The sequence below is a fragment of the Phyllostomus hastatus genome, unplaced genomic scaffold (assembly GCF_019186645.2).
Source record: "Phyllostomus hastatus isolate PE091 unplaced genomic scaffold, TTU_PhHast_1.1 phas_scaffold_1066, whole genome shotgun sequence".
Classification (NCBI taxonomy): domain Eukaryota; kingdom Metazoa; phylum Chordata; class Mammalia; order Chiroptera; family Phyllostomidae; genus Phyllostomus; species Phyllostomus hastatus.
This window is the reverse complement of record NW_025334004.1, coordinates 27,577,445-27,589,298: the sequence shown is the minus strand read 5'-3', so window position 1 is coordinate 27,589,298 and position 11,854 is coordinate 27,577,445. Positions and strand designations below refer to the sequence as shown.

The 11,854-nt window shown below is 46.3% G+C and overlaps 1 protein-coding gene across 3 annotated transcripts in view; it reads right to left on the bottom strand.

Moving 5' to 3' along the window:
• Positions 1-2,498: 2,498 nt before the first annotated feature.
• LOC123828793 (SEC23 interacting protein) overlaps positions 2,499-11,854 on the bottom strand; it is a 37,327-nt gene continuing 27,971 nt past the window's right edge. Inside the window, exons 16-20 of one of the 3 annotated variants that reach the window (XR_006787514.1) lie at positions 10,718-10,903; positions 9,886-10,048; positions 9,286-9,387; positions 7,854-7,906; positions 2,499-5,133 (exon numbers count right to left, since the gene is read on the bottom strand). Coding sequence is in view for 2 of the 3 variants with exons in the window: in XM_045854133.1 (XP_045710089.1) it covers positions 9,306-9,387; positions 9,886-10,048; positions 10,718-10,903 (431 nt within the window). In the remaining variant the exon portion in view is untranslated. The remainder of the gene's footprint in view (positions 5,134-7,853; positions 7,907-9,285; positions 9,388-9,885; positions 10,049-10,717; positions 10,904-11,854) is intronic. The other 2 variants (XM_045854133.1, XM_045854134.1) reach the window with 2 other exon arrangements.

Below are 11,854 nucleotides of genomic sequence, written 5' to 3'. Positions count from 1 at the left end.
AGGGAGGGAGAAAGAGAGAGAAACATCAATGTGCAGTTGCTAGGGACTGTGGCCTGCAACCCAGGCACGTGCTCTGACTGGGAATCGAACCTGCAATGCTTTGGTTCACAGCCTGTGCTCAATCCACTGAGCTACGCCAGCCAGGCCTTGGTATGCGGTCAATTTTTGATGGGCTCAGTTTAGAGGTGAAATACCAGAAGACACTGACAACCTGTTGACAGTACAGACATATCAAGGAGGTATGTCGGCTGTTGGTCCATCCAATGCTTTGCAGGGAGATGGGCAACAGCAGGAATGCCCCGTCGGCAGCTCCGCTCGCAAAGGAGCTGAGTTCTGCCCCCCGCCCCCCGGGACCCAGCCCTGGCGAACAGACCCAAACTTACCCAGAATGCCGACTGACTAAGTTACAGTGAGAACTGTAACTTGAAAGAAAACCGCAACACTCAGTGTCTGCAGATCAACTCATCGTCCTCCCAAGGTGGAAAAATCTACAGGGGAAACCACTGGAGTGTTGCTTGGTACACACTGGTGGTACAGCGCTAAGGGGTTCAGATGCCTCGAGTCATAAAAACCTAGAACAATGGTAAAGACCAGTCATCCGGGTTTTCCGCGACAGGGCTGACCTCCAGGGCTCTGCTTACAGGCGGAACCTATGTGGTGAGTTACTACTGAGAACATACGATCGCCCCTGCCCAGATGTGGTATCTTTTCTCCGATTTCATTTTTGAAGCTCTATGTAGATGATACCTTTCCAATAACATACATAGTCTGTCCAGAAGGTATCCAGCCACGTAATATGTGAGATATTTACTGACCAAGATGCAAGATACAAGAAACAGTGTGCAGAGAACAATGACACCTCAGTCCCCTTCAAAGTGGACACCCTGAGACCTCAGTTTCCCAGTTGCCATCAGCTGCCCTGTCGTATTTCCCTGAACCTCACTGACAATCTGAAGTCCCTTCAAAGGTGACTTTAGTTTTGGGAAAAGCCAGAAGTCACAGGGCACCAAATCTGGGCTGTGAGGGGCCGAGTCGCCTGGGTGATTTGATGTTTCACCAAAAACTCGGCGTGAGACGTGATGCATGAGTGGGTGCGTTGTCGTGATGAAGCTGCCGATCACCAGCTGCCCACAGCTGCGGGCTTCTGAGTCATGTGAATAGTTTCCATGGAGGAATGTTCAAGCATAACACAAAAGTTGATGCATATTCGTGGTTCTACTCACTCAGTCATTTTGAATGTGACAGCCACACAGTACACAGGCTCACTCCACAGCATCTACCGCCCCCACTGAGTAGTACAGTGAAGTCATCACTGTTCACACATGCACACTCCAGTCCCCTCTCCTTGCCTGCCAGGTTACATCAATGTTGCACATACCGTCCTTGTCATGTTAACAATGGCTGGACTTTCCCCGGACAAACCTCGAACTTAGCTCAAAACCCAACAGAAGTTGTGTAGTTTCCATTTACTGAAACCACACTCTGGTTCTGAGACTCAGGAAATGCACAGTCTGTCAGGCCGGGAATGCAGTTTCCTCCCGCTGTGCGCCGCACTGACGGACCCGGCCTGGGCCATCATCTTCATCAGCTTCACGACGACGGGTCTCGGACCTTCGATTTCGGACGCTGAGAATTTTCATGTCTGTCCCAAACTGGGCATGAAACCAGAATAACTAGAGACTTGACTCCCCTCATCCGGGGGAAATGAGGGCACTAATCCAGACTAGCAGCTGGTTTCCAGGTCGGGGTGAGCTGTTTCTGGGGGAAAGGGAAGGGAGGGAGGGAGGAAGCTTTATTCAGCAGCTATAGGCTCATCTAGTTCATGTACTGAGATTCGATGCAAGTTTCACTTGAAAAAGGGTTTTGCTGCTTTTTCAAAGTGTGTAAACCACTGATATAAAATGGTTTTCCAAGGTCTCAACCAAGTGGTAAATTATATTTTCGTTTTCAAAATTCTTTTTTTTTAAAGATTTCATTTATTTATTTTTAGAGAGGGAAGGGAGGGAGGCGGAGAGAGAGAGAGAGAGAGAGAGAAACATCAATGTGTGGTTGCTGGGGGTCATGGTCTGCAACCCAGACATGTGCCCTGACTGGGAATCGAACCTGCAACACTTTGGTTCGCAGCCCGAGCTCAATCCACTGAGCTACGCCAGCCAGGGCCTCAAAATTCTTTTATCCACCAAACGTGTGGGAAGTGCCCACTACGGGACAAGACTCTGCACGGCACGCCAGTTCCGACAGCAGACACTGTGCTAACAGAAGCTCCGCCCTCCGGGGCCCTGCGGCTGGTTTTCGCAGGAAATTGAAGAGTGACATAAATATCACAGGCAGAGTCGCCAAGAAATTCTATTTTACATTTTCTCGTTGTTAAAATAAAATCACAGGGTTTCCTGAAACTCAGCTGGCACACCTTTCTTCCGTGGACACTGCTTTAGGTGTTCCTTCTCCTCTGCCCGATCCTCAGAAGACAGGCTGAATAATGCAGACAAAACCAGCTGTAATTTGCAAAATCACACTAGATTTTATTAAAATATACATAAATAACCCTCATTTTTCTGCATGTCATCGGTGTGGGGAAGCCGAGTGGAGGAGGAAGGAAAAGCGGGCACATTGGACCAAGAACCGAAGGTGGAGGGAGGCAGGGAGACTGCAGCCTGGCGCGGCCCGCCGCCAGCAGCCCGAGAACGCCCCTGAGCGGCGTGCGCTCAGCTCCACACCGAGGTGCGTGGAATACACGTTGTCCGGGGTCGACGGCAGCCCTGAAATTCTGCTGTCCTAATTCCATCATTAGAAGCAAATACTATGTATTACCTGCATATAGCACGTACTCACAGTGAAAAGTAAAGAAATGGAGAATTCACAGGAATACTTTCAAGGAAGACAAGAGAAACAGAAGTTTGCTGCTTAAAAAAATGCACTGATGTTACTTTTTATTCACACTAATTAGAATATATACACAAAAATGTGTATCATATGTTGCTTTCAAAAAATTCTATGTCCCATGAGAACTATGTAAACAGTGTAAAATGTTTCTACTGCATAACAAAAGAAGAAAAATCAGCATTCCCATGTAGTATTAGGAAAATAGTTAAGATAATTTGAAGATATAGTAAAACAAAATGAAGTATTACAGAACAGTCTTTTCATGACGCAGATTCATGGTCCAGAAGCAATACATTTCATACTTTCGAATACTTTGGTGTCAGTGAAATTAATTCATACAAAGCAAAAAAGACCACAGACCATGAAATCTCTAGTTTGGCTCTCACATTAACTGGAACTGCAGCGATGAGGCGACCTTGCAGCCGCCCCCCAGAACCCCGAGGGAACCCTCCCCCGTGTCCCGTCCCCCCCCAGTGGCGGCGGGTGTGCTGCGGGGAGAGCTGCCGAGGGCTCCTGTGTGCCCCCTTCCCCAGCCAAGCGCCGGGCGACGGCTCCCAAGGCTCCACGCAAACTCCGCTTCAACTTGGAGTATAAACGATCTCGGTGACTGCCTCTTAACAAACACAAATGACCCTACAGTAAAGCATCTCAGAACAATTCACGTTTAAAGTAGAACATACATTTTTTAAATCATATTTCTATAGTTCCTCAAGAAATCCATACTCGAATAAAAGAACATACTACAACAAAAAATGCAAGCTTAACGGGACTGACCATGGGTTTCTGAGAAACGGAAACAGCCATGTGCACGCCACAGATCCCTCTGCAGCACACATGGCTCTGACGACTGTGCCGCCAGCGGATGGGAGGGATGTCTCCCTGCGTCATTCTGGTGGTTACGCTTTCTCATCTACACCGTCAGAACGTGGCGCTGTTTCCGCTGTCTTTTTGTTCTGTGTTTTCTTCCCCACGAGTCCCCGCATCTGAGAACTACATCTGCGCAACTGTCAATGCATCACTTCTGTCACCCAGCACAGGAGCGAACTGGGAATGTCCTCTGAGGATTTTCTCGGCAATGACATTTACACTGTGACTTTCCGGAGAGACAAGGAAGTCCTTAAAGGAGAAGAAGAATCCGTGGTGAACTTCACGAGCTCACAGTAATAAAACAGTAACGCACTGCCGCTCCTTCCGGAACCAGAAGAGCATGCTGCCCGTACTGTGAAGTGCCCCCGGACAGCACGGGCCGGAGCGCCAGCCCTCGCACGGGCCCTGGGCAGGGAGGGGACGCAAGTGCAGCCAGGGCGGCACCGTGAGGCTAACTAGCAGGACGTCTTCATAAGGCAGTGAGTGGAGCAAGTAAAAGAAAGCTCTTGACAGGTTAATCTGGGGCCTTTTGAAGAACAGGAATAGAGAGGAGTAAATGAGATGAACGTGAAAGAATTCAGCAAACCGATCTGTGCTTGAGTGAACCATGTGTGGAAGAACTGTTGGTATTTTAAGTTAATTACTTTATAGTATCAGGAGTGTATTAGGAACTTAAATTCTTGCCTAAACTTTACAACAAAGTATATGAAGAAATAAAACAATGAACAGTGAGCAAACTAACTGTGCATGGTTCTTACTTTTTCATATTAGGTAATATTAAAGTTTGAGGACTGTGTAGTTTAGAGTTTTGTTCGTTTTGTGGGCAGAACCTCTTGGGGAACTTAAATCATTTCAAAATTCATTTGGAATAATTGCCAAGACTATCAGCTACTGATAACCTGTACTGTCAGAGAGTAAAAACTATGAAGTTACAGCAAAACACCATACTTCAGTGAATCTAATGCATCATTATTTTATACACCATGCAAAGAAAAGATGCCCAGGATAGGAAATCTAAAAGGAGACAGAGGCCTTCACAAAAAGTGAGGAAATCGAATGGCTACAACCTCAACGAAGGGTAAAAAAATAACCCTTCCCACAGAAGGGATGACAAAGAAGTTTTTATACCTCCTCCTTAATTATGGGAAGAGGGGAAAATTTCCTTGGTATTTGAATTGATACACCCACCCTGTCCCGCCTGCAAATTTTGTGGTCTAAGTTCACACCACCAGCACAGTCCAACAAAATCTCAGAGAAATGAGCTCAGGTAGACTCAGGTCGGCAGTGCCCCCCAGTGACCGGCCGCAGAACTGCAAACCACGCTGGGAAGAGCTCAACTTCAGGCAACAGCTGATTTCAAGATGCATTCCAATTTTAAAGATTCTAAAATGTGAAAAATATATAATTTGAAGTCAGTGAAATATGGCAGACAGATAAGTAAGTTAATAAACAGATGCAGAAAGACTAGAACACAAATATTGGGTATATGCTAAAAAATGTCGAACAATAATAGCACATTACAAAAACATTAAGTCAATGACAAAAAAGTACATTACTCAAAATACGGCACAGGCAAAAAAGGTTATTTAGGAAAAAAGTTAAATCCTTCTCTAAACCATATTCTTCTAACTATAAAGTCAAATGAAAACACCATTTAAGAAATTAAACAAATAAATATCATTAAGTAATAATCTTAAAATTTTGGCCTACTTATTTTAAAACTGTGCTCTCTACCCCTACCCCGCAAAAATATCCAAAGCATTAGCAAAAATAAATGGCAAGTGTCAAACTGAAAGCAAATACATTTGCAATGGCAAAAGGTCATTATCCCTAAATACCACAATTATGAAGGAGTAAGAAACAAAAATACCCCACCCCACACATCCGGAAAAATGAGCAAGTCAAGAATAGGCAAATTGACAAAACGATAAACACAAATGGCCAAATAAATACACCAAAAAAAAAAAGGTCAGTTTCACCAGTAATGAAAACATAAAAGAAAACAATTATGTAACAATTCCTATCAGGCTGGCAAAGTTTTAAACAACGACTGCGCTCAGTGTCGGCAAGGGCGCAGAACAGCCAGCACATATACTCATGACAGATGTAAAAATGGAGTCCCCCTCTCTGAAATGTCATTTAGCGATAAGTGTAAATCAAAAAGCCTTTTAAAATGTGCAATATGCTTAGATCTACAATCCTGCTTCTAAAGCAATTTATCCCAGGCAGTCAGAAATGTATGCACAACACAACAGAATTATTTATAACAGTGAAAATTGGGAAAATCACCTAAACACCCAACAATGTATTTTAGCAAATAAAACAACAAAATGGAATACAATGCAGCTACTAAATACCATGTATCACTGAAGCACTGTTTAGACTAGTCAAAGGATAATGCAAACACCTATCATGAAGGAACAGGTTATACAGATTAGTTTAGCGGCAGTGGAATACTATACTGCCATCAAAACGAAAAAGGCTGCTCTTATGTTATGATAGAGTCTTCTCTCTCCCTGAAATACCTTCTTCCCAAGATACCCACCTGGCACTTAATCAAATGACACTTTATTTGTTGTGTCCACCTTACATACAAAGGCACTGCCTCCCACCCTTACCCTACTGACCTACTTATAACTGTCGGACACAATCCACCTGTTTACCCACTGTCTGTCCTCCCGCAAGGGAAAGAGGGTCCCTGAGGGCAGCGACGTGTGTGGCCCACTGCTGCACCCCCGCTGTGGGCACAGCACCTGGCACTTAGTACCGCATTCATCAGATGCTGGCGGATATGGAAAAGTCTCCAAGATACAGAGGTAATAACGCTTTGTCTGTTTAGCTATTATTTGCCTTTTAAAAAGGAACAAAAATCGTGTGTGTGTGTGTGTGTGTGTGTGTGTGTGTGTGTGTGAGAACACATCCTCAGACCATCGATGGCCCCTGGGAAGGAAAACAGGGGGAGATCCTTCACTTCTGTCACTTAAAAGCTGAACAAACTTAAGTATAACTCCCTCGGAAAAACCAGTAAAAGCATAAACATATTCGCTAATACACACTGTAGACTGTGGAAAAATTACACAGTATATTCTTAAGTGGAGAAAACAGGCTACAAAATAACAAATAATATAAAATATGTGAAACTTAGAAGGATTAACTTCTAACATTTTTAATTGGCAAGATTATAGGTGATTTCTGTTGCTTCTTATTCTTTTCTGAATTTTCTAACGTTTCTGTATGAGGCACTATTATTTTATAATTTTTAAGTTGCTTTTAAACACAGAGCATTTGCTTAGCAGAGTGTGACAGCACCCACCCTGGACCCCAGGACACGGTGCCGCACCGCCCTGCCTCAGGGGTCCCCACTTCGAGCAGCGTGCCCTCTCCTGCGGCTCTCCGACCTCTCCCCGCCACCGGCCTCTCACCGTCCTCACCCTCCATCACTGCTTCCCTGCCCTTGTCTTTCCTTTCCCGTCTCCCCCAGCGAAACCGCAGTCTGGTGAAACCAAGTATCTGCTCACTCTGAATGTCACCGAAGCAGCGGCACGTGGCCGGAAAAAAGCCAGGCAATTGTGATCACTGTATTCACCCCAAATCTTTGACCAGAATATCGAACGAGCATTCCTTCAAGCCGGCCATCCAACCCCACCACGCATGGCCGGCCTACCCCTTTCCCCCCTCTCTGAGACGGGCCTCTCTCCGCCCCTCTCCCCCGGCCCCTCAGGCTCTGCACTGGCCGCCCTCCCCCCCACCCCACACTCCCAAGAAGAAGTTGAGGTGACCAGAGAAGCCCCTCTTCCCACCAGCGATTTCACCCCCCAGCCCCAGCGGTGCCCGCGCCTGTCTGCCTTCCTCTGGCACCACGTGACGATGCACCCCGGCTCCTCTTGCAGGGCTGAGCCCCGCAGGCTGCCCTGGCCCCATCCCACTGCCTTTCCGAGTGGGTTCTCCAACAACTACCCCTTCTTGCTCTCGAATTACCAGTTTCCCTCCACACCGAGTCCCTGCCACTAGTAAACAAACACACCCGAGTGTCACCCACGTCCCCGTCTCACTCCTGTGACCCTTCCCAGCACAACTCTTTCCTCCCTGGTCCTTCACCTCACCTCAGTCCGCTCTCCCTCTGCTCAAGGTCACCAGTGATGGACGTCCAAGCCCTCTGCAAGACAACGGCACATTCTTGGTCCTCCTCTCACTGGCCCCCTCAGCAGCGTGTGCCGTGGTCGCCAGGCTCCCCCGGAGGTGGCCCTCTCTGGGCTGCCCCGAGATCACAGAGCCCTGGACTGCCTTTCCTGTCCCCGGCTCCTCCCCCTCCGCAGAGCCCTCTCTCTTCCCCACACGCTCCTCCTAACAGGTGGTCTCACCCAGTCTGCGCCTTCATAAGGCAGCTACACGCTGATGAGTCTACAGGTGTTATTCTCAGCTCCGAGCTTTCTTCTGTGCTTCAGGCCAACTGCTGGCTGAGCAGAGCAGAACTACTGATTTCTCATCCCGCGCAGCACCCCCAACACCCTCCAGAAGCCCTCCCTGGAAAAGGTACCACCATCTACCCAGCTGCTCACATCAAAACCCCAAGAACAATATTCCGCAAAGAACTGGTCAGTAAGTCCTGAACAACTCTGTCTCCAAAAGGGATCTGAACTGAACCCCTTGGACCATCCCTACCACTACACCCCTAGTCAGAGTCTGCCTTCCTCCGTCCTGACCCAACACTCCACCCTCCAACCCACACCCAGAGCAAGTTTCTCAAGTAGAAACCCAATCGTGTCACTTCTTAAAGACCCCCAATGCGTCCATTTCACCCACTTAGAGTAAAATGCAAGTGTGTTACCAGTCCCCTCCTAACCACGCCCACTGCGTCTGACTCCCGCCCCCGCCCCCTTCCCTTATTACCCTCTGGCTAGCCTGTCCCTCACACCTGACCCTCACACCTGACCCTCACGCCTGAGGCATCTGTTCCCATCTCATGACCTTTGCAGCTGCTCTTCTTGCTCTTCCCCTTATCTCCAGACGGCCACCCTTCTTCCCATTGTTCAAACTTCAATTCAAGGGTCATTAGGTCAGCAAGGCCTTCCCCAGAAGCCACCCGGTCACTCTCCACATCCTATCTTACTTTTTATCTGTTGGCATCACCCAACCAATGAACCCTTCCTGTTACAAAATGAAAGTAAACCTCTATTTGTTTAAGGAATTTTGACTTAGGTTCTGTTATCTACAACCAAAGAAATTCCTAACTAATGTTCCTGATAATCTATTTTTAAAAGAAACTGAAATTAAAAGAACTCAAATTCTATGCAGAATTAGAAGATCACAAGTCAGAAATGTACACTGTTTACTAATTCCCTTCCTTTGCCATCTAGTCTAAATTTTTAAATAAAAAAGCACCCAGAGGAAACAGAAACAAGAAGAAATTATGGTCAACTCCATAAACAGGACTTCAGAATGAAGCATTCAGCATCTACACACACAACACAGGTAAACTCACACAGGGAGACTGACTTCATTCAGACTCTGCACACACAACACAGGTAAACTCACACAGGGAGACTGAAGTCCAGTCAATGCTGGGGCTGTTCGGGGCTAATGTCCATTGTTCGATAAATTTCTTTAAGCAATAACAGGGCAGTATCTTCAGATTCCCTATCAAAAAAAAAAAAAGTACATTTACTTAAAAGACAGTTAGTAGAAATTAATCTCTATGCTTAACGATGGGAAACGCAGCTTTTGCCGCACCCAGCTCCACCCAAGGGCGAATGCAATGACAGCAGCGTAACCTCGAAGCTGCCCTTACAGAGTGGACGGAGACCCCCAGCTCCGGAACAAGCACGCTGCACCCTCCTGAGTGAGGGGCACACGGAGGGATGGCTCTTCTGAGCCCCCCCGCCCCCCGTTCTGTGACAGGCATCCCTGCGAAAGCAGTGCGCGAATGTCAAGGGCCGCGGTCCAAGGCAGATGACTCACTGCCGTCTTGTGAGTGGCTCAACTAAACAAGGGCAACACTGACTTGGAACATGTGGGCGTTCGAGTTAACACTGCACAGCATGACAGACCCGCCAGAGGGCCTCGCTAGAACCGACACTGCCTCCCGTGCCAGCACCTCGAGGCCACGTGAACGTTACCAGAGGCGAAAACACTCACCAGTAGCATAAGTGACTCTGAAGAGCGAAAAGATACTCATTAAAGCTCTCTATTGGCTTTTCCTGAAGAACGTAGTCAATGCGGCGGCCTCCGTTTAGCATTCCAACCTTCCCTAAGTAGTCCTCATCCTTGGAAAAATCTGGGCTTTCAACAATCTTTTCTGCTAGAATTTAAACCATTTCAACATCAAAGTCAATCACATGATCACTTTCCTTTGACTTTAGCTGACTTACTGGGCTCAACGAGAACACTGCTTGACACACGCAGCACCCCGGGGAGCTGCCAGGCTCGTTCCCTTTCCTCCAGAGAGCCGGGGAAGGGGCTGGTCGCCCCAGAGAGGGGAGAACGAGCCACGGAGTGGACAGGGGTTTGGAAGAAAAGGGGTGAGAGAGCGTTGCAGAGAGAAAAGAAACAGAATTAGAATCTGAAAAAATCACGCACACCACGGCACAGCGACCTGACATTGCAGTCAAGTCCATAGCAACACAGTTAAACAGCAGCGTCAGAAAAGATCATTTCCCAGCGTAGGTGTTCCAGTGTCTGAATACAAGCCTGGTTCTCACTCTGATGTTACACTCTGGCCTTAGGAATCTCAGTAAAATTTTAACATTGCAGAGTAAAAACGTTCAGCGACTGCCAGGCAGAATCAGGTAGTTGCAAAAGGGACGACACATTCTGAAGTATAATTTATCGTAAAAGATTTTCCTTTATAGGAAGAGTCTTTACATTTTAACGAAAAAGACTAGAGGACAAACATCATTAAACTATTTATGTGTTCTGTTGACAAGGAACATTCGGAAGCAGTGGAAAAGGCCTCAAGTATCAGATTTACCTTCAACGACTCGCTTCTCCTCTTCTTCCTCGATCTGATGGGCCACCTTCTCCAGTTCCTCTTGCAACTGAGCGGAAGAGGTGTGGGCACGAGCAAACTCGTTTAACGTCTGCCACGCGCTTTTCAGAGAGCTGATGAAGCCCTGCTTCAAATCGGAGCCCATGCGGGAGAGGCTTTCTTTCAGCTCTGAAGAGGTTAAAGCCACACACCGAGGTATTATTAGCCGGCGGGTAAAGTTCTGCACCAGGAAAATGAGAAGTTCGCATGCTTCTCAAGGAGGCGACCCCCCTCAGTGCTCCCCTAAACGCCAGGCACACGGAGCATCTCGGCGAAACCCTCAACACGTTAAAATGTTCTGAGGAGTCTCCCCCCTCTCATTCTTGTAATGACTAAACTTGACGCAACCACACCTGTACATCTGCTCCCCCCAAAAAGAGTTCAATGCCATAAAGAAGTCATTAAACACATGCATGTGATTTTTTCTCACTGTAAGTCAAAAAGTAGACCCCCCAAATTAAAAAGATGCCTTTTTCTAATCTGTAATAGTGAAATGATTTCGAAAATGTGAAAAGCACAATTAAACTTCTAATTTAAAAATGAAGAAACTGCTACCCTTTCACCTTTTCTACTGTTGTCTAATAATTCCTATTTGAAATCAAGGTCTTTGAATAGCAAATTTCTCATTTTAACTCCAAAGAGTTAAACATTTTTTAACAGCATCATAAAAACAAAGTAAATAAAGGAAAAAACTTTTCAATAAGAGGGCATGATCACTTTTCCTTCTTTTAAACCTGCAGATAAGTAATATACGTCATTAATAGACATAAGAAAAACTTAAACCCCACTTAGAATTATTATCAATCCATATGTTAAATGAGTTTATTTAAAGGAAAAGTCTGTCCAGTTAGCAAGGAAATTTTTAAAAGCCCTTTTGACTTCAAAAACATCAAACTTACTTTCTGATGGTTTGGTCAGTTCAAATGTTACTCTGCTTCTCAATTCCCAAAATTTTAAGCACATTCTATCAAAATCTACAAGGTCTGTCCAGAAAAACTCCAACTATTGTTAATACAATGAGAACGGTTTGCAAGACACTGATGAACCTGGCAGCCAAGGAGCGTGGACTGGAATGCACAT